Source organism: Carcharhinus amblyrhynchos, chromosome 31 (assembly GCF_965287045.1).
Source record: "Carcharhinus amblyrhynchos chromosome 31, sCarAmb.v2.hapA, whole genome shotgun sequence".
NCBI classification, from domain to species: Eukaryota; Metazoa; Chordata; class Chondrichthyes; order Carcharhiniformes; family Carcharhinidae; genus Carcharhinus; species Carcharhinus amblyrhynchos.
In genome coordinates this window covers 11,386,286-11,406,720 of record NC_137354.1, presented here as the reverse complement: position 1 = coordinate 11,406,720, position 20,435 = coordinate 11,386,286, and the positions used below count along the sequence as shown (strand labels likewise).

At 43.0% G+C, this 20,435-nt stretch overlaps 1 protein-coding gene across 1 annotated transcript; it reads left to right on the top strand.

The window, feature by feature from the left end:
• Nucleotides 1-2,777: 2,777 nt before the first annotated feature.
• Nucleotides 2,778-17,525, top strand: rgra (retinal G protein coupled receptor a). Its single transcript, XM_080215687.1, has 7 exons — nt 2,778-3,005; nt 3,706-3,862; nt 4,478-4,599; nt 7,544-7,697; nt 13,695-13,812; nt 16,245-16,358; nt 17,117-17,525. The coding sequence occupies exons 1-7, from the start codon at nt 2,927-2,929 to the stop codon at nt 17,258-17,260; spliced, it is 888 nt and encodes a 295-aa protein (XP_080071813.1). The 5' UTR covers nt 2,778-2,926; the 3' UTR covers nt 17,261-17,525.
• The last annotated feature ends 2,910 nt before the right edge of the window (nt 17,526-20,435 follow it).

Sequence of the window (20,435 nt, the reverse complement as noted above, 5' to 3'; positions counted from 1 at the left end):
TGTGGTAGGCCCATTCAAAAGTCTGATGGCAGCAGGGAAGAAGCTGTTCTTGAGTCCATTCAAAGTCTTGGACTTTTGTATCTTTTATCCAATGGAAGAAGGTGGAAGAGAGAATGTCTGGAGTGCGTGGGATCCTTGATCATGCTGGCTGCTTTTCCGAGGCAGCAGGAAGTGTAGACAGAGTCAATGGATGGGAGGCTGGCTCACCCCAGTGCTTTCAGCCTCTAATCTGGCACTTCTTGACAGGATGGAGTGGGTATTGGACTGTGTCTGGAGTGGATAGTTTGTCTGACAAACCTGGAGGCTGCCACTCCAGAAGAAGTTCGATGAAGGTCTTTTCCTCACTGCAGTTGCCTCCTGGGACATTGTGTAATGATGCTGAAACTTTACCCCAGTATGTGACAGCATGGGCCTTAGCTCCCAGATAGTTAGCAGCAATGGTCTGGGACCATATCTTCCATGGGGGGTCCCAGCTCCCAAAAAATGATGCATTAGTGCAAAATCTGAAAAAGGAGTCTTACAGTAAACCACAAATATTAATGAGAGTGTCGTGCAATCTTGCATTTTGCGAAAATCTTTAAATAAGCAGTGAGCACAAAGTCCAACCACCTCCTTCACCAAGTGTCAACGTTGTGACCAGCGGTGTGCCTCAGGGATTGGTGCTGGGTCCACTGTTACTTGTCATTTATATTAATGATTTGGATGAGAATTTAGGAAGCATGGTTAGTAACCTTGGAGATGACACCAAGATTAGTGGCATAGTGCACAGTGAAGAAGGTTATCTAGGATTGCAATCAACTGCTTAATTGGGCCAGTGAGTTGACAAATAGCAGATGGAGTTTCATTTAGATAAATGCCAGGTGATGCATTTTGGTAGATCGAACCAGGGTAGGAGCTACTCAGTTAATGGTAGGAGAGTTTTAGAACAAAGGGATCTAGGGATACAGGTTCATTGCTTCTTAAAAGTGGAGTCACAGGCGGATAGAGTGATGAAGAAGGCATTTGGCATGCTTGGTTTCGTTGGTCAGCTATGATGCAGAGATGCCGGCATTAGACTGGGACAAGCACAGTAAGAAGTCTCACAACATCAGGTTAAAGTCCAACAGGTCTATTTGGCAGCACAAGCTTTCGGAGCACAGCTCCTTCATCAGGTGAGTGAGGACTTGTGTTCACAAACTGGGCATATATAGACACAAAGTCTATTTACAGGATAATGGCTGGAATACGAGTCTAGAAAAGGATGTCCTGAGATATGGCACACTGGGGAGACCATGCAGACGCTACGATAATGAATGAATGAACACCGCTCAACAATCACCAGGCAGGATTGTTCCCTTCCTGTTGGGGAATACTTCAGCAGTCATGGGCATTCAGCCTCTGATCTTCAGGTAAACGTTCTCCAAGGCGGCCTTCATGACACACGTCAATGCAGAATCACTGAGCAGAAACTGATAGTGATGTTCCGCACACATGATGATGGCGTCAACCAGGATGTTACTTTCTGTAACCCCCATGACTTGCCTGGGCTTGAAAAATCTCACTAACTATCCTGGCTGGAGACAATACACATCTCTTTAACCTGTGTTTAATCCTCTCTCCACTCACATTGTCTGTACTTTTAAGACTTGATTATCTGTAAAGACTCGCATTCCAAACATTATCTTGCAGATTGAGTTTGTGTCTGTATATGCCCTGTTTGTGAACAGGAGTCCTCACTCACCTGATGAAGGGGCAGTGCTCTGAAAGTCTGTGCTGCCAAATAAATCTGTTGGACTTTAACCTGGTGTTGTGAGACTTCGCACTGTTCATCGGTCAGAACATTGAATACAGGAGTTGGGACGTCTTGTTGAAGTTGTACAAGACTTTGGTAAGGCCACACTTGGAATACTGTGTGCAATTCTGGTTACCCTATTATAGAAAGGATATTATTAAACTAGAAAGCGTGTGGAAAAGATTTACTAGGATGCTACCGGGACTTGATGGTTTGAATTATAAGGAGAGGCTGGATAGATTGAGACTTTTCTCCCTGGAGCATAAGAGACATAGGGTTGATCTTATAGAGGTCTATAAAATAATGAGCGGGATAGATCAGCTAGATAGTCAATATCCTATTCCAAAGGTAGGGGAAGCTAAAACTAGAGGGCATAGGTTTAAGGTAAGAGGGTACAAAAGGGTCTAGGGGGACAATTTTTTTACACAGAGGGTGGTGAGTGGCTGGAACAAGCTGCCAGATGTAGTAGTAGAGACAGGTACAATTGTCTTTCAAAAAAGTGTTTGGACAGTTACATGGGTAAGATGGGTATAGAGGGATATGGGCCAAATGCACGCAACTGGGACTGGCTTAATGGTTAAAAAAAGGGGCAGCATGGACAAGTTGGGCCGAAGATCCTATTTCCATGCTGTAAACTTCTATGACTCTATGATTATGTCTCTGTTGATAATATATACAGGAGAAAAACTAATTGTATCTCAATCCAGTGATGCGACAGTAATCATTCAAGCGTATCCTTTATATAAACATGCTTTTGATATTTGTCATTAGGCAAGATTATTTGCAAACATCAGAGATTGTTGCTTAAGAACTGGGAATAAAAGCAGTGTTGCATCTAAATGGGAATGTAAGCTGCTGACTGCAGTCCTCAACACAGCTCTGAATTACGGCTCCTGCACAAAGACTTTGTTGTGATTTAATGAATGCCTTGCAAGGTTTGCACAAACAACTTAGTAGGCTTCTGTACTCTCGCAGTCATGAGACACTGTTCAAGGTTGCTAAACCTTCCCTCCGCCCTCCCCTCTCTCCCAGAATTTACAAAAACAACCGGCGTGTATCCGAGCCAGACTAATGCCTCTCCAGAAGCGGCTGTGTTTTTGCTAAGCTGTGCTTCTAGGGAATAAGTCAGGTTCTTGCCGGACCCAGAGTGTGAGGATGGTAGCTAAGAAACCACTTATCGAGGGATTCACTGAGCTGGAGGTTTTTGCACTGGGCAATGCTCTGTTAGTGGAAGGTAAGTTTATTCCCGATTGTCTGGTTTCACAGAAGGCAGTGAAAGTGACATATGTTAATATACGTTTGATCAATTGCTTCTGTCTTCAATTCCTGCCATTATTTATGAACAGTGACAGTGCAATGTGCCTGAATATCCATGTGCCTTAGCGTACTAATGTTCATGCGAGCATGTGAACAAGTAGGGTTATGGAAGCCGGTGCAATCTGTGTATGTCTAATGTGTGACTGCATGTTTAGCAGGAGAAAAGCTGTTACTCTTCCACAAATTTTGTTTTAGCACCAAGTTGTACACAGCCAAGACAATCCCATGTCGCCAATGGGAATTTTGAATGTGTATGCCTGGCGGTAAGTATATTTTAGCTACACACAATGCGCATTTGGTCAAATACTGTAAGGTTTGGATCAGTTTTTTGGTTGATTGCGTTGTAAGTGTAAGAGCCAGTTTGACAATGAACTAAACTTTTCCGTCTGTTTCACCATTACATGGGTATTTTACAAACTGCTTGTGTGTAGAGAGAAGTTCTTCAGGTTTCAATTAAGTTTAAAGACGCACTTAACTCATGGTATTGTCTGAATTAGATTCTGCTTTGCCAAAGAAAGCAGCGTGACATTTGAGTGATCCAATCCAAATGAATAAGAGGAACTTGTGTTTTTGCCACTTGAGCTCACTGTCAGATCTCTCTGATCTCTATCTCACAGCTCTTCTAGGACTGCTCTTCAACGCCGTAACAATTTTGTCCTTTTGCAAGATAAAAGAACTCCGGACACCAAGTAATCTCCTCGTAGTCAGCTTGGCTGTGTCTGATTCTGGGATCTGCCTGAACGCATTTGTAGCTGCTTTCTCAAGCTTTCTGAGGTAGATGTGCAAATCGATCATTCAGTTTGGTTTGGGGGTGGGATTCTGAAGGGTGTACATCACAGAAATAGGTTCCTGGGCTGTATCAGTGTTATTCCACACCAGCTTTCTCCCAACTGTACTTCAGCCCAACCACTCCACATAATGTTCTATTCCTTTCCCCTTCCCATGCCCTCTTAAATGCATCTATGTTATTGGTGGCATGCTCCACATTATATCCATTCCCTGGATAAAGATGTTTCCCCTGAATTTAAAGGTTATGATGTTTATTTTAATTAGTGTCACAAGTAGGCTTACATTAACACCGCAACGATGTTACTGTGAAAATCCCCTAGTCGCCACACGCCGGGAGAATTTAGCATGGCCAAAGCACCTGACCAGCATGTCTTTTGGACTGTGGGATGAAACCAGAGCACCTGGAGGAAACCCACGCAGACACATGGAGAACATGCAGACTCCCCGTGGACAGTGACCCAAGCTGGAAATTGAACCCTGGTCCCTGGTGCTGTGAGACAGCAGTGCTAACCGCTGTGCCGCTTTATTAACGAGCATTGCATTTTTAGGATATTTAATTTTTGTCTCCCTTTATATATCTCTTGCCTGCTTCCCTCCTAGGTACTGGCCTTATGGATCTGAAGGTTGCCAGACCCATGGTTTCCAAGGATTCCTAGCGTCCCTGGCTAGCATTAATGCATGTGCAGCCATTGCCTGGGACAGGTATCACGTCAGCTGCAGCAGTAAGTCATTTCAAACTAATTCTTTGACGCCATTAACACAGATTAAATTGCGTGTTGACAAAGCATGTGTGCACGTTTGATTCTATCTTATTCTCAGTTTGCGTTTTCCTAAATAAATCTGAGGGGGAGGAGTGCAGGAAATTTGAGACTTACAAAAAAAAAGTAGGCATTGTGTTTTGTCAGGAGCTCTAGGTTAAGAAATTGCCTTAAATTGCAAGGAAAACATTGTTAAAACATTTGCCGGCGATGGCTTGCCTTCACAGCCTGATTTGCCACGCTGAACCTGGGGAACACACAAGTTTGTTTATCCGAACGTCAGAGATGTGAAAAAAAATGTGAAGGCAGAACAAAAAATTGCAAATCCACTTGAAGCCTGTTGCTGTTGCGTCCAGATCATCTTCAAAGGGGCAGTCTCCGAGTCTCATTAGAATTCAGCCTTTGTAAGCAAATTAAGGATTAGTGAAAGACTGACCTCAGTACGTTGTTAAACTGATCTTTGTTCACGTAATCAGCTGGTTTATTTTTGCCAAGCAGTTGGAGCTTCTACTTATTTTGGTTTCTCTCCTAACAAAACATTGCCAGCAACGTGATTTCTAACAGTTGGAACGCTGTTCTGTTATGTAAGGAGCTGTAGAAAATAATCCCTTTCTTGGACTCAGCTGAGCACTAAAGCTGATTTCATTTTTAAATTGCTGCCATTCTCCTCCTTGAACCCGAGGATGAGGATTCATTGCTAGACTATAATTCCCTAGCTCACAGTGTGGCCACCACTCCCCAGTGAACCATAACTGTATAGCCGTCACAAGCAGCTTAACTACAAGCAAGACATTGGGGCAACCCTGAAATGGTCCATATCTGCACTTTTGATAGAAAAAGGGGTAGGAATCCTGGCTAAATTCCCCTAGCCTAATCTATCATGGATCAAACTTTGGCCCATTTTGGTTTATCATTCAGTGAATAGGTGATTAAAATCACTGAGCCATTGATATCATTTTGGAAGGTCTAATACAGATAGGAAATATACAGTAAATGGCAGAACCCTTAAAAGTACTGACAGGCAGAGGGATCTGGGTGTACAGGTATACAAGTAATTGAAAATGGCAACGCAGGTGGAGAAGGTAATCAAGAAGGTATATGGCATGCTTGCCTTCATTGGTCAGGGCATTGATTTTAAAAATTTGGCAAGCAATGTTGCAGCTTTATAGGATCTTAGTTAGGCCGCACTTGAAATATAGTGTTCAATTCTGGTCGCCACACTACCAGAAAGACGTGGGGGCTTTGGAGAGGGTACAGAAAAGATTTACCAGGATGTTGCCTGGTATGAAGGGCATTAGCTATGAGGAGAGGTTGGAGAAACTTGATTTGTTCACACTGGAATGATGGAGGTTAAGGGGCGACCTGATAGAAATCTACAAGATTATGAGGGGCTTGGACAGAGTGGATAGTCAGAAACTTTTTCCCAGGGTTGAAGAGTCAATTACTAGGGGGTATAGGTTTAAGGTGCGAGGGGCAAGATTTAAAGGAGATGTACAAAGCCAGTGAATACCTGGAACCTACTGCCGGGAGAGATAGTGGAAGCAGATACAATAGTGAGTTTTAAGGGGCGTCTTGACAAATACATGAATAGGATGGGAATGGAGGGATATGGTCTCTGGAAGAGTAGGGGGTTTTAGTTCAGTCAGGCAGCATGGTTGGTGCAGGCTTGGAAGGTCTAAGGACCTGTTCCTGTGCTATAAGTTTCTTTGTTCTTTGTTGATACTTTATCTTTATGCATCTTAATTATGACTGTTAAAGACCAGATCAGGAATGCCAAGGTATTTTATGAGGTTTATCTCGACTCTAACTTTTACATTTGATTTTGACATAAGGTGTTTCACTTGATCAAGAGATCTACTAGCAAGCTTTTATCAAACTATATGACAAAAAGAATTAGCATAACTTTAATCAAATAAAAGACTTAAACATGACAAAATATAATTTTTAACAGCTAGCTATCTCTGTAATTCCAATTTAACAGTATTCCCCCTAAATGTAAATCCCTTCTTTAGAACCTGTTGGAACAAACAACGGATATGCTTACAAGAAACCAGATTTACAGCCTTGTGACACTTCTGGAGAATGATCCAGACAGACACCTGTCTTCTAGTTCCCATGCATCAGCTTCCAGAGAAAGCTCCAACCCCAGAGAATAGAATCTCAGAGAAAGAGATTTATTTCTTACTAGATTCCAGTCTCCAGACCTCAGAAACATAAGAAACATAAGAAATAGGAGCAGGAGTAGGCCATCTAGCCCCTCGAACCTGCCCCGCCATTCAATAAGATCATGGCTGATCTGTCGTGTCTCAGTTCCACATTCCCGCCCTCTCCCCATTACCCTTAATCCCCTTGCCTATCAAAAACCTATCAGATGGAATGAGAGATACAGAGAAAGTGACTTCTCTCTAAAGATCCCAAAAGTAGACTGCCTTGAATTTTTTGTGAAAGCCTAGCTGTACCTAGTCATGTGACCTTACCTTCAATCAGCCTAATCGCCCTACTCTGCAATATCCCAGGGGAAAACACACAATAACAACAGAACAGCATCAGTCCAGATGAACAAGGTAGCAATTAAGATCACTAATGCTGTCCCAGGAGCAATAGAAGATGCTGCTTATGTACAGAACAGCCCTGATAATAAAAACAAACTGCTACAACAGACCCTGCACAAAAAAATGATAAATACATTCCTTAAAGACACAGTATCATCACATAACCATTGTTGGCCAATGGCCTGATAATTGAGCAAGTTTTGATATTAAACATTGACATATTTTATAAATTAATCACTAAAATTCTAATTGTTGATCTCAATGGTATGAGTTGGTTTAATTTAAATGTTCTCTCAATGAAGGCAATGGACCATTGATCTGCACATTGACATCCATGTAATAAAACTGTATTACAGGGTCAAGACTGCAATGGAGGAGCATTGCAGCTGTTCTAGCAATTATCTGGGGGTTTGCTGCATTCTGGGCTGTGATGCCACTATTGGGATGGGGCGATTATGACTACGAGCCATTGAGAACTTGCTGTACTTTGGATTACTCCAAAGGTGACAGGTGCGTACGTGAATTTTTCAAAAATGCATTTCATTCTCAGGATGTGTGGGCCTGGCTGGCAAGGCCAGCATTTATTGGTAAACCCTAGCTGCTCTAGGAAGGTTGTGGTGAGCTGTCTTCTATGTGGTAGCTTGGTAGAATTGGGTTTGCTACACAACTTCGGGGAGCAGGTATCAACCACATGGCACGGAATGGGAGTCACATTGAACATAAGAACCTAAGCACTAGGAGCAGGAGTAGGCCATCTGGCCCCTCGAGCCTGCTCTGCCATTCAATAAGATCATGGCTGATCTTTTCATGGACTCAGTTCCACTTACCCGTCCGCTCACCATAACCCTTAATTCCTTTGCTGTTCAAAAATTTATCTCTCCTTGCCTTAAAAACATTCAATAAGGTAGCCTCAACTGCTTCACTGGGCAGAGAATTCCACAGACTCACAACCCTTTTTGAGAAGACATTCCCTCTCATCTCAGTCCTAAGTCTGCTTCCCCTTATTCTGAGGCCATTTCCCCTAGTTCTATTTCACCTGCCAGTGGAAACAGCTTCCCCGCTTCTATCTTATCTATTCCCTTCATGATCTTATATGTTTCTACAAGATCTCGCCTCATTCTTCTGAATGCCAATGAATGTAGCCCCATTCTACTCAGTGTCTCCTCATAAGCCAACACACTCAACTCTGGAATCAACTCCAGAAGCCACATCAGGTAAGAAGACTGGGAGTTTTCGGAGTTTATTGGAGGAAACATGGAAGGGAGCAGGTACAGATTTCATGCCACCAGCTGGCACCATTCTTGCCCAAGAACCATTTATCTGGATGCAGGGTGGGGAATGGTAGGGTTAACCATCCACAACTGGGAGGTAGCCAGTTAGGTCTCTTCAGAAAGGCCCTTTAAGTCTGATAGTCTTCCAGTTGGCCTCCAGGTTCCCCGGGGGTATCGGGGAACAGGTCAGCTGGGTAGAGGTGTTGTCCCCATGGTGGTCCATGGGCAAGGGCTCCAGACTGGCTTTGAGACCCCTCCCATCCTCGCCTGCCCGTCTGATTGCTGCTGCTGGCTGCCCTGTGAAAGGGCTGCCCCTAAACTACGGCTTCCTGGCTGCTAAAGGGGCTTTTTCATTTTAAAGTTAACAAAAGTTGGACAGCAGGTAAGTCCACCTTGAGACCAAAGCATTGTGCAATTTCAGGAAGAAATTCGGTCTAGCTCTTGGGGCTAAAGGGGTCAAGGGAAATGGTTGGGGGGGGGGAGGAGAAGGTGGGATCAGGATATTGAATTTGATGATCAGCCGTGATCAAAATGAATGGCGGAGCAGGTTCGAAGGGCTGAATGGCCTACTCTAGCTTCTAATTTCCTATGTTTCGATGCGGTTGCCTCTATCTTCCTTACCTGAAAAGGAACCCTACTGCGCCTCCTATTGACCCTACACCTTCAAATACCCTTAATTAGATGGTAAGCCCGCCCTCTCACCATTAATTGGCCAATTGGGGCAAATCACAAATAAGTGACTGTTCCCCGCACATCGCCGGCCTCTGACCCCCATTTGACACTGATGCTGGTAAAACTTCTCCTGGGATTTCATCCTTAAAGGACATTAATAAACTAGTTTGTTTCTTTTTAATGACAGAACAGTTTCAGGGCCATTTTTGCTAGCATCATCTTTTTACCCCAAGTTTTTTTTTGAAGTGAACGGAAAGTCTCAGAAGACTATGGTGAAATTTAACTCATTTTCTTGGAACTATTTAATACTGGCCTCTATGTTGCTGGGGTGGCACAGTGGTTAGCACTGCTGCTTCACAGCAACAGGATCCTGGGTTCAATTCCCAGCCTTGGGTCACTGTTTGCATGTTCTCCCCATGTCTGCATGGATTTCCTCCAGGTGCTCTGGTTTCCTCCCAAAGATGCGTGGGGTTAGGTGGATTGGCCATGCTAAATTGTACCAGTGTCAGGGTGATTAGTAGGGTAAACATGTGGGATTACAGAGCCTGGGTGGGATTGTGTAGACTTGATGGGCCGAACAGTCTCTTTCTGCACTGTAGGGATTCTATGAATAACAACCGAAAATTCTGTAAATAACATTTCTGTTCTGTAAATAACATTTTCTGTTTGGATTTCAGATTTACAGCATCTACACCACACTATTTTGCTCTGGATTGCTGGTCTAGTAACTTAACAACTGTATAGCATAACCTTGGCAGCGTGGTACCCTGAAACTGAAATCATTAAGACCACTATAGTCTCCGCACCCCCACCACCTGCAGCCCCCCACCACCCCTCTCCAGTACACCAGCTGATCTCTTTCTTTGAGATGTGACTTTAGCCTCTCATCAGCACAACCTACTGGACTATTAATGCAATTACAAATGCCTGAAGGACAGTAGCACTTTAAACACCAGACGCCACTTTGTGATGCTGATGTGTATTGCACTGAGAAGCGCTACACAGAAAGTACCAGATTCATTATGGTTATCAAATTTCACAAACATAACTTTCAGGAAAATCCCACCAGCTTCCAGATGCTCAGAAACTTGAAGTAGGTGCTTGAAGAGAGACAACGTTTATACAACTTAGGTTTGTTGGTGGTCCTTTCTCAGGACAGGCAGTATTCCTACCTGTCATAGAATAGTAAGAAGTTTCACAACACCAGGTTAAAGTCCCACAGGTTTATTTGGAATCACGAGCTTTCGGAGCGCTGCTCCTTCCTCAGGTGAATGGAGGTAGGTTCACAAACACGGCACATATAGACAATGACACAATTGAAATAATTACAGATTGGAATGTGAAGAATGGTTGGAGTGTGAGACTTCTTACTGTGCCCACCTCAATCCAATGCTGGCATCTCCACATCATATCATGGAATATACTCTAATATCGTAGAATCCCTACAGAAGAAGGCCATTATGCCCATCGAGTAGTTAGCACTACAGTGCCAGGGACCCGGGTTCAATTCCCAGCTTGGGTCACTGTCTGTGCGGAGTTTGCACATTCTCCCCATGTCTGCTTGGGTTTTCTCCGGGTGCTCTGGTTTCCTCTCACAGTCCAAAAGATGTGCTGGTTAGGTGTCATTGGTCATGCTAAATTCTCCCTCAGTGTACCCGAACAGGTGCCAGAGTGTGGCGACTGGAAGATTTTCACAGTGACTTCATTGAGGTGTAAATGTGAGCATACTTGTGACTAATAAATAAACTTTAACTTTGAATCTGCAATGATTCTTCAAGGGAGCATTTTACCCAAGCCCTATCTCCATAACCCTACACATTTATCCCGTTTACCCCTACCTATACATCCCAGGATAATAAGGAGCAGTTTAGCACGGCTGATCCACCTAACCTGCATGTCTTTGGAGTGTGGGAGGAAAGCTGGGCACCCGGAGGAAACCTGAACAGAAAACGTGCAAACTCCATACAGTTCCTCAAGGCCAGAATCGAACCCTGATTCCTGGCGCTGTGAAGCAGCCGTGCTAACCACTGTGCCATTGTGGGACACCCTGCGTGATGGTTTCCAATGTCTGCACTAAATTCAGCTTTCTTTCTCCCGAATAATCTAAAAGAAGGCATGGCGTTAAATGTAACCAGTGGCCTTTGAATAGCTGCTGGTGCCTGCTAACTGGTTCTCATAACCTCAATATATCACCTGCTTTGGGCTGAGGGCACTGTCTAAATGTGTAAATGGGAAGTCCTCGGTGCAATTGCTTTATTATAATACTGATGCCATTATGATGTGTAGTTCAGTGACGTTCTCTGAATGAGTCATAGAGTCACTGAGCTTTACAGCATGGAAACAGGCCCTTTGGCCCAACTTGTCCATGCCGCTTTTTTTTAACCCTAAGCTAGTCCAATTGCCTGCATTTGGCCCATATCCCTCTATACCCATCTTACCCATGTAACTGTCTAAACACTATTTAAAAGACAAAATTGTACCCACCTCTACTACGACCTCTGGCAGCTTGTTCCAGACACTCACCACTATCTGTGTGAAAAAATTGCCCCTCTGGACACTTTTGTATCTCTCCCCTCTCACCTTAAATCCACGCCCTCTGGATTTAGACTCCCCTACTTTTGGGAAAAGATATTGACTATCTAGCTGATCTGTACCCCTCATTATTTTATAGACCTCAGCCTCCTATGTTCCAGAGAAAAAAGTCCTAGTCTATCCAGCCTCTCCTTATAACTCAAACCATCAAGTCCCGGTACCATCCTAGTAATGCAGGCTCTATTAACCTATTGGTGCAATTGGATAATGTGAATGTTTACAGTTTTGCAACGTTTGATCACCCCATTATCATTAGAACAGAATAGAATGCTTTCTATGGTGCATCTGTAAAAGTTGGTGAGTTGTAGCAGACATGCCAAATTTCCTTAGTCTCCTGAGAAAGTAGAGGTGTTGTTCATCTAGCTTTTTCTTCGCTGGCTTGACTACCATTTTCCATCTGAGAAGCTCCTGAGAATCTCTCTTTCTACATTAGATGCACTTTATTAAAGCAATTATAGTAGAGAGGAAGAGAACGCTTGGAGGATTTACAAATTTAAATCCTTTGAGCAGCAAGTGGATAATCACTGTTCTCAAAGGAAGAGTAGGTTGATCAAACATCAGGGTGGCTGGAGGGATGTCCAACAGTCTCCAGGAGAACATAATCAACCAGGCTTGACGCTATGTTGGATTTGAGGCATCAAACTGAACCAGCATGAGATTACCATTCCAGGTTAAGCCTGATTCCTGGCCTGCGTTATCAGTTTACTGCCATGGGGATTAGAAACACTCGTGCTAAATTCCTGATTATCAGGTATCTTTGGAAACATCCAGTTTAAATAAGGAGTCTCCTGTTCTTTCTGAGCACCAACACCCCCCCACCCCCACCAGCAGATGCTCCCATGTGGCCTTCGAGAACAGTTCCTGAACTCACACCAGGTTAAAGCTCAAAGTTCACAACCAAGTCCATTGCCCTGATGAAGGGTCACCTAGACTCGAAACGATGGCTCTATCCTCTGTCCACAGATGCTGTCAGACCTGCTGGGGTTTTCCAGCATTTTTCTGCTTTTGCTTCAGATTCTAGCATCCGCAGTATTTTGCGTTTACCGTTGCCTGAATAATACACATAAAAGCAAAATATTCTGGATGCTGGAAATTGAAATAAAAATGTTTTTGGCTTTCCTCGGCTTACCCCAATATGACCCCATCCCTCACCCAGAAGATCATCACCTCTTGTTATTTTAATGTTGTTTTCGGAGAGCACTGACCCTTGTTCACTATTAACACATTCTATTGTCTCAGTGTTAGGCCATTATAAGCTCAACTTTAGGCCACTATTAGTGCTCCTTCAGTCCCCTTAATGATACCATTAACACTCTCTTTGTCTTGTGTCCATGACACCTTTGCCAACCTCTCCTTAGTTCTGACCTAACCCTGATCTTCTATCCTGCCCCGCCTCCCTCTCCAACTGTATGATTCATCACTTTTCTATCTGTCTTTAGTCATGTAGAAGATTCATATGGACTCAAACCATTTGTTCTGTTTCTTGCTCTCCACAGATGTTGTCAGACCTGCTGAGTTTATCCAGTATTTTCTGCTTTTTGCCTGAATAATACGAACTGCAGATATGGCAAAACTATTCCTTCATAGAGTCTCTATAATGTTGAAGGAGGTGATTCGGCCCATCGAATCTGCATCGACCACAATCCCACCCAGGCTCTTGCCCCATAACTCCACATATTTACCTTAGCTTGTCCCCACAACACTAGCATGACCAATCTACCTAACCCACACATCTTTGGACTGTGACAGAAAACCGGAGCATGTGAAAAAAACTCACGCAAACACAGGGAGAATGCGCAAACTCCACACAGACAGTGACCAGAAGCCAGAATTGAACCTGGGTCCCTGGCGCTGAGACAGTAGTGCTAACCACTGTGCCACCCTGGGACAGTGGCACAGTGATTCAACTTTATAAAGCATGAATCAGATTCTGATGTATAATATTGCTTACTCCTTGATTTTCTTTTCCCAGGAAATTTGTCTCATTCTTCATCCCGGTGGCAATTTTTGAATTTGCCCTTCCACTTTTCATCTTAATTACCTCTTACCAGTCCTGTGCAAGTAAATTCAAGAAAACTGGGCAAGTCAAGGTAAAAGAAAGTTGCATTATCTTGTTAAGAGCACAATAGAAAATCCTTTGATTATTTCATTATCATAGTAACACACTTTCAGATTTAATATGATTTTATGTGTTTGTAGAATCCCTACGGCGCAGAAAGAGGCCATTCAGCCCGCACCGTCAACAATCCCACCGACATCCTGTCCCCTTAACCCCACATATTTACCCTGCTAGTCCACTGAGACTAACAGGTAATTTAACATAGCCATTCCACCTAACTGCACCTCCTTGGGCTGTGTGGGGGAGGGGAGTGGTGTGTTGCCTTCAGTGGGACTGGAAAATCCGCCAGTGGGAAAGACTGGAAAATCCCGACCAGGCAGACGTTGGCAATGCACTAAAATTGGATAGCTAGCTATTAATGGCGAGAGTTACTTAACAAAATGAGTGAGGAAGGTTATAACAGTACTTCAGTGTATGATTGTAAATTAGCATTCACAGAAACTGAATGTTAATGGTTGCACTGATCAGAGTCTGACATTGTTACAGTTGGTGAATTGGGTTAAATTCATACATGGCTGTCAGTGTGACAGTATTAGATAATCACTCAATCGAACAGCTCAGTGTCTTTCATGTCGACTTAAATGGAAACGGAAATTGGGCAAAAGAATGTTCATTTGCTTTGGTCCATTTTGCACACCTGTCAGACAGATTTCACTCTCCTTGTCTGTGAATGGGAATGTTCCAGAACTTACATGGCCCTCTCTTTCTGACTGAGTCAAACTCCTTTCCTCCTTCAGGCATGTCTTAGTTGCTTGAGCCTCATGTCAAGGAATCCCTTCTGAGGAGTGTTACCTGTCTCACTAGGATCTAAAGAATAAAGTTTATTTATTAGTCACAAGTAAGGCTTACATTCACACTGCAGTGAAGTTCCTGTGAAAATCCCCCAGTTGCCACACTCTGGCGCCTGTTCGGGTACACTGAGGGAGAATTTAGCATGGCCAATGCACCCTAACCAGCACGTCTTTCAGGCTGTGGGAGGAAACCCACACAGACATGGGGAGAACGTGCAAACTCCACACAGGCGTGACTCAAACTGGGAATCAAACCTGGGTCCTTGGCATTGTGAGGCAGCAGTGCTCACCACTGTGCCACCCCATCCTCTAACTGAGCCCACCCTGCACATGAGTTCTTTCGAAGTTAGCTGGCTCCCCTCTCACCCTCCCTAATCTCAGGAAACTGTTGAATTAAACAACTGGATCTTCTGCCTGTAACAAGCTAACACCACCTTTCTCTGCTTTGCGAGGCCTAGAGTGTCTAGTCTTGAAAGTTCCCTCTCTACATCTAGTAGATGAAAAAATATTTACAGAACAGGGATGGTGAAAACAAAAAGAATCTCCTCAAACAAACAGAAGTTAAGAGACCTAAGAAAGACAGGAAAAGGCTATTCCGATTACCATTTATACAGTGGCAAAAAGAGACTGACTCAAATAGCAGTGGATCTAACAATGTTTGATCCAGTTATTGGAAGACATGCCATGTTCTATCAACAAAAATAAAGAACAGTACACCACAGGAACAGGAGGAACAGGCCTTTTGGCCCACCAAGCCTGCACTGACACATGATGCCTTTCTAAAGATATTTTGCCTCTACATGGTCAGTATCCCTCTATCCCTGTATTCATGTATCAGAAACTTTTATATCCCATTAAGCAATCTGAGTGACACATTGAGTAAAATGGAAGGATCCCATAAGATGTCAAAACACCCTCAAGTCCTGAGGCTGACATTAAGTTGGTGAAACAGGGATACTTGAGGATTTTGAAGCTTGGCATATTGTCTTTGGTCCCAGTGTGATTTTGACAATTTGATGTTCCCCTAAATATTTCCCTTGAGTCTGCTTTTCGGAAATGGCTAATGACACAGTGGTCTGGCAGTGGGTCACAGATCATTCAGGAAGTCCAACTTGCTGTGGAAACAAGCACTTTTACCTGAGTGTTGTAATTAATCTGCAGCTATGGAAAATGACGATGGAGAGTCCAACATCTTTTCCATCACATGGCTTGCCAGGAATCTCTCCCGCTCTTACCATCTGCCATCAGTGTGTGTTGGAAGGAATTACAGAATTTCAACCTGTATGACCGGATTATGAATGCATTTAGAGAGGAACAAACATAGACCCATAATCCAGTAAGGAACCAATACACTCAAAGGTTAGGTAAAGGATAAAACACCGGCAAACTAAAGCAATGAAAAGTGCTGTAGGGCCAGCCAAGGATAGTTGGTTAGGGTAGGGACTAAAGAGTAATTTACTTATCTAAGTGGCAGAGGCGTAGGGAGTTTAGGGAATATCATAGACACAGAGTAGAGAGAAATTGCAGTGGGACCTGGTGACTTAGCTTTGTGGTGACATAATGATTGCATGACTTGAACCATTCTAACTCTGTTTATTTTCTTTCCACTCAGTTTAATACTGGACTGCCTTTTAAAACCCTACTCATTTGCTGGGGACCTTATAGTGTGTTGTGCATGTATGCGGTCGTTGAAAATGTAGCCGTCCTATCTCCAAAACTCAGAATGGTAAGTCAGAGCGGCTGATTGAGAAGGGTGTGTGTACGAGGTGTGGGAGGGGGCTCACATTACACAAATGGAACTAACTTAGTTCACAATAAACCAGAACAGCTTGTCTGATTTTAATGTTCATTTTGCAGTTGTACTGATTACGGACAAACAGGAGGAGATATTAGCCGCTTGTTCAGAGATGCGGTAAAATTGGCAAGAAATCTGAAAAATGCTCAAATAGAAGCAAAATATTGCGGATGCTGGAAATCTGAAATAAAAATTGCTGTTTAAACTCAGCAGGCTTGGCAGCATCTGTGGAGAGAGAAACAGAGTTAATGTTTCGAGTCTCATTGACCCTCCTACAGAACATTCTCTGTTTTTATATTTGGAAAATGCATTAGTTTCATTTTGGAGGGCGGTGTGGATATGCGACTGTCAATTCACGTGAGGTCTTTAGATATTTGCTGCTTCTATTACTCAGTTTAATGGACTTTTAAAGTGAGTGTCACTATAATACTCAGTAAGAAGTCTCACAACACCAGGTTACAATCCAACAGGTTTATTTGGAATCATGAGCTTTTGGAGCGCTGCTCCTTCATCAGGTGAGTGCATGTATGAGCCACTCATCCGATGAAGGAGCAGCGCTCCGAAAGCTCGTGATTCCAAATAAACCTGTTAGACTTTAACCTAGTGTTGTGAGACTTCTTACCATGCCCACCCCAGTCCAACACCAACGTCTCCACATCATGATTTTCTGTTTACCCTTGTTTTGCCAGCTTCCTGCCATCCTTGCAAAGACATCCCCCATGGCCAATGCCTTCGTCTACGCTCTGGGGAACCCAAACTACAGAGGAGGAATCTGGTCGTTCCTTACGGGGCAGAAAATGGAACCCATTGAAATGGATGGAAAAGTTAAATAAATAAATAATACAACAGTTGACAGAACAATTATTGGAACATGAACTCACGTGCAAAGAGAAGCTATTGGCCCAATCTGTATATCAATTTGTGTCTACCTTAGAAATATATTGTACCCTGTACAAACAAGAGGATAGAATGAATGTAGTGTTAGTTTATAACAACAATTGAAAATTCATTAAAGCTTTTGACTCGCAACATCCGCAAACTCAAAACATTTACAATGACTGTTCGGTCTGTGGCAAATAAATGATAATCTATATTCCATGTTCTGTTTCTGCTCCTTTAACTTCACCTGTTTTATAAAAGATTTGGGTGGCACAGTGGTTAGCACTGCTGCCTCATAGCTCCAGGGGCCTGGGTTCAATTCCTGGCTTGGGTCGCTGTCTGCATGGAGCTTGCATGTTGTCTGCCATGGGTTTCTTCTGGGTGCTCCAGTTTCCTTCCACACCCCAAAGATATGTGGGTTAGGTGCATTGGCCACGCTAAATTGACCCTGTCCTGGGATGCATAGGTTAAAGAGATTAGCAGGGTAAATATGTGGGAGTAGGACATGGGTGAGATTATTGTCGGTGCAGACTCGATGGGCCAAATGGCCTCCTTCTTCACTGTCAGGTTTCTATGATTGTAGAAAAATTATTTAAGAGGAGCAATGTATAGCAATACACAATTTGGTTTTAACAAGGTAAAGCTTGCAACATGAATAGATACAATTTTACATTTTTAAGTTTATTTCGTAGTGTCACAAATAGGTTTACATTAACACTGCAATGAAGCTACTATGAAAGTCCGCTTGTTGCCACACTCTGGTGCCTATTCAGCTACACTGAGGGAGAATTTACCACGACCAATGCACCTAACCAGCATGTCTTTGGGATTGTGGGAGGAAACTGGAGAACCCAGAGGAAACCCACGCAAAAAAAAATGCAAACACCACACAGACAGTGACCCAAGCCAGGAATCAAACCTGAGTCCCTAACACTGTGAGATAGTAGTGCTAACCACTGTGCCATCATGTCTCCCCATCTCAGCGTGTGAGTTCATGTGAAATATGCCTGCATATCAACAACACCATTTTCAAAAAAAACACATACTCAGGAATGAAGTGGAGCCAGCTGCCTTGTGCCAGTTACAAAAGGATTGCAAATCAGCCTAAAGATGGAGCTATTGTTGGAAAGATTGGGACCAGAGTAAACATGATTTCGCAACGCTCTTAATTCTTTTCAATGAGCTTTCTGCATTATTCTGACCAGTTGCAGAATGTTCATTAAGCTTTGTGACATTGCTTTCACTGGATAGTCATTTGTTTTGGTGGAGTGCTTACCTTTTCCATTTTAAACATCTCAACTCAAAGGGTTTGATACTGGATTCAATTTCACACATTTATCAGCTCACTGAAATCCCATTCTTAAGCGGTCAGCTGTTTCAACAGAACTTAGAAAAGATTATTCAAACGCTTGTAGAAACTTCAGAGCAATTGTAAGTTTAGCTGAAAATTCCTAGAATCCCTACAGTGCAGAAGAAGGCCATTCAGCCCATCAAGTCTGCATTGACAACAATCCCACCTTGGCCCTATCCCCGTAACCTGAAAAATTTACCCCGCCAATGCCTCTAACCCATGCACCCCACAGCATTAAGGGGAAACTTAACATGGCCAATGCACCTAACCCATATGTCTTTGGATTGTGGGGTGCAAACTGTACACATGCAGTGACCCAAGCTGGGAATTGAACTCAGATCCCTAGAGCTGTGAGGCAGCAGTGTTAACCACTGTGCCACCATGCTGCCCACCAAATTGCCAATTTGAAATTGTTAATACCCTACTCTTTTTAGTTGATATACGTACATGTACCAATCCTCCAATCTATGTCTACCTTTGGATTCAATATTTAACAATACACTGAATTTAAACATTGTCATAGAAAAGCTTTTTGTTTCCATATTCAAGGATTAATGTTAATATATTTGTATTGTAGAGATTGAAAAATGACGATTTGATTACCCACTGTAATGGTAAACTATTGTAATCCTTTATCCTTGGCACAATGTCAGTCTCAGTTAGTCAGTCCAAGGGAATTGGACAAAGCTTTGTGATATATTTCTCAAAAACAGATTTTTTTGGCACTATTTCATTCGCTCACCTTGGCTGAACGATTAGACTATTAATGTCTTATTACTGTATAGTCAGGGACAAAGGGGGCTTGTGTTTTTATCAGAAAACTGAAAACACATATGACACTAATGTAACAAAATCTTATTCATAACAGCATTAAAATTCTACTGAGTGCAATTTGTGGAAATTACAATTGTGAAATATTGGGCGCTATTGAATACTTCAATCATTACATTTAATAAAAACTATTCGTCAGGTGAAAGTCTTTGAAATATTTCCGAAGAAAATATGAATTAAGGCTAAGAGTTATGCTGCTACTGTTCCTGATCATGATGGATGGGGGCCACTGTTTTCATACTTCATGAGTTATAAGAATGTTCGTAGATTTGGCAAACCTTTCTTGCCATTCAGTCAGAAATGCCTGAGTTCCCGAACATTTTGTTCATTCTTTCAAAAAGAACTTTTAGTTTTCCTTCTTGTCCTGCTTTTCTCTCTTAATCCACTCTCTGCCGTATTTCTCTTTCTGTCTCCAATTTGAGTCTAATTCCTTCTGCTTGCCTTCCCTGCCACTTGCTCTGTTCTCTTCTCTATCCCCTGCTTCCATGGATTAAGGAGATGGATCATTCAGGCACAACATTCACAAGGCCTGGGCGGCACACTGACATTCCTGCTCCATTGCTTTGTAAGTTGAATGTTGTGAGTGGGTGTCTGCGGAGTTGCAAAGGTTAATACCATTCCAACCCTTCAAGGCTTCCTTTGGGTATGAATATCAAAACTGCATGTTGGCAGAACGGTTTGATCAAGCAGACGCAGCACGGATTTGTTAAGGGGAAGTCGTGTTTAACAAATTTATTGGATTTCTATGAGGATGTGACTAGTACGGTAGACAGAGGGGAACTGGTGGATGTGGTGTTTTTAGATTTCCAAAAGGCATTTGATAAGGTGGCTCACAAAAGGTTGCTGCAAAAGGTTAGGGTGCACAGAGTTGGGGGTAAGGTGTTAGCGTGGATAGAGGATTGGCTGTCTAATAGGAAGCAGAGAGTTGGAATCAATGGGTGCTTTTC

Excerpts from the sequence above, each read along its gene's own strand:
- rgra (XM_080215687.1), top strand. The coding sequence starts at position 2,927 with ATGGTAGCTAAGAAACCACTTATCGAGGGATTCACTGAGCTGGAGGTT. Across the intron at positions 7,698-13,694 it reads GATTACTCCAAAGGTGACAG|GAAATTTGTCTCATTCTTCA; the intron begins GTGCGTACGTGA and ends TTCTTTTCCCAG. Across the intron at positions 13,813-16,244 it reads AGAAAACTGGGCAAGTCAAG|TTTAATACTGGACTGCCTTT; the intron begins GTAAAAGAAAGT and ends CTTTCCACTCAG.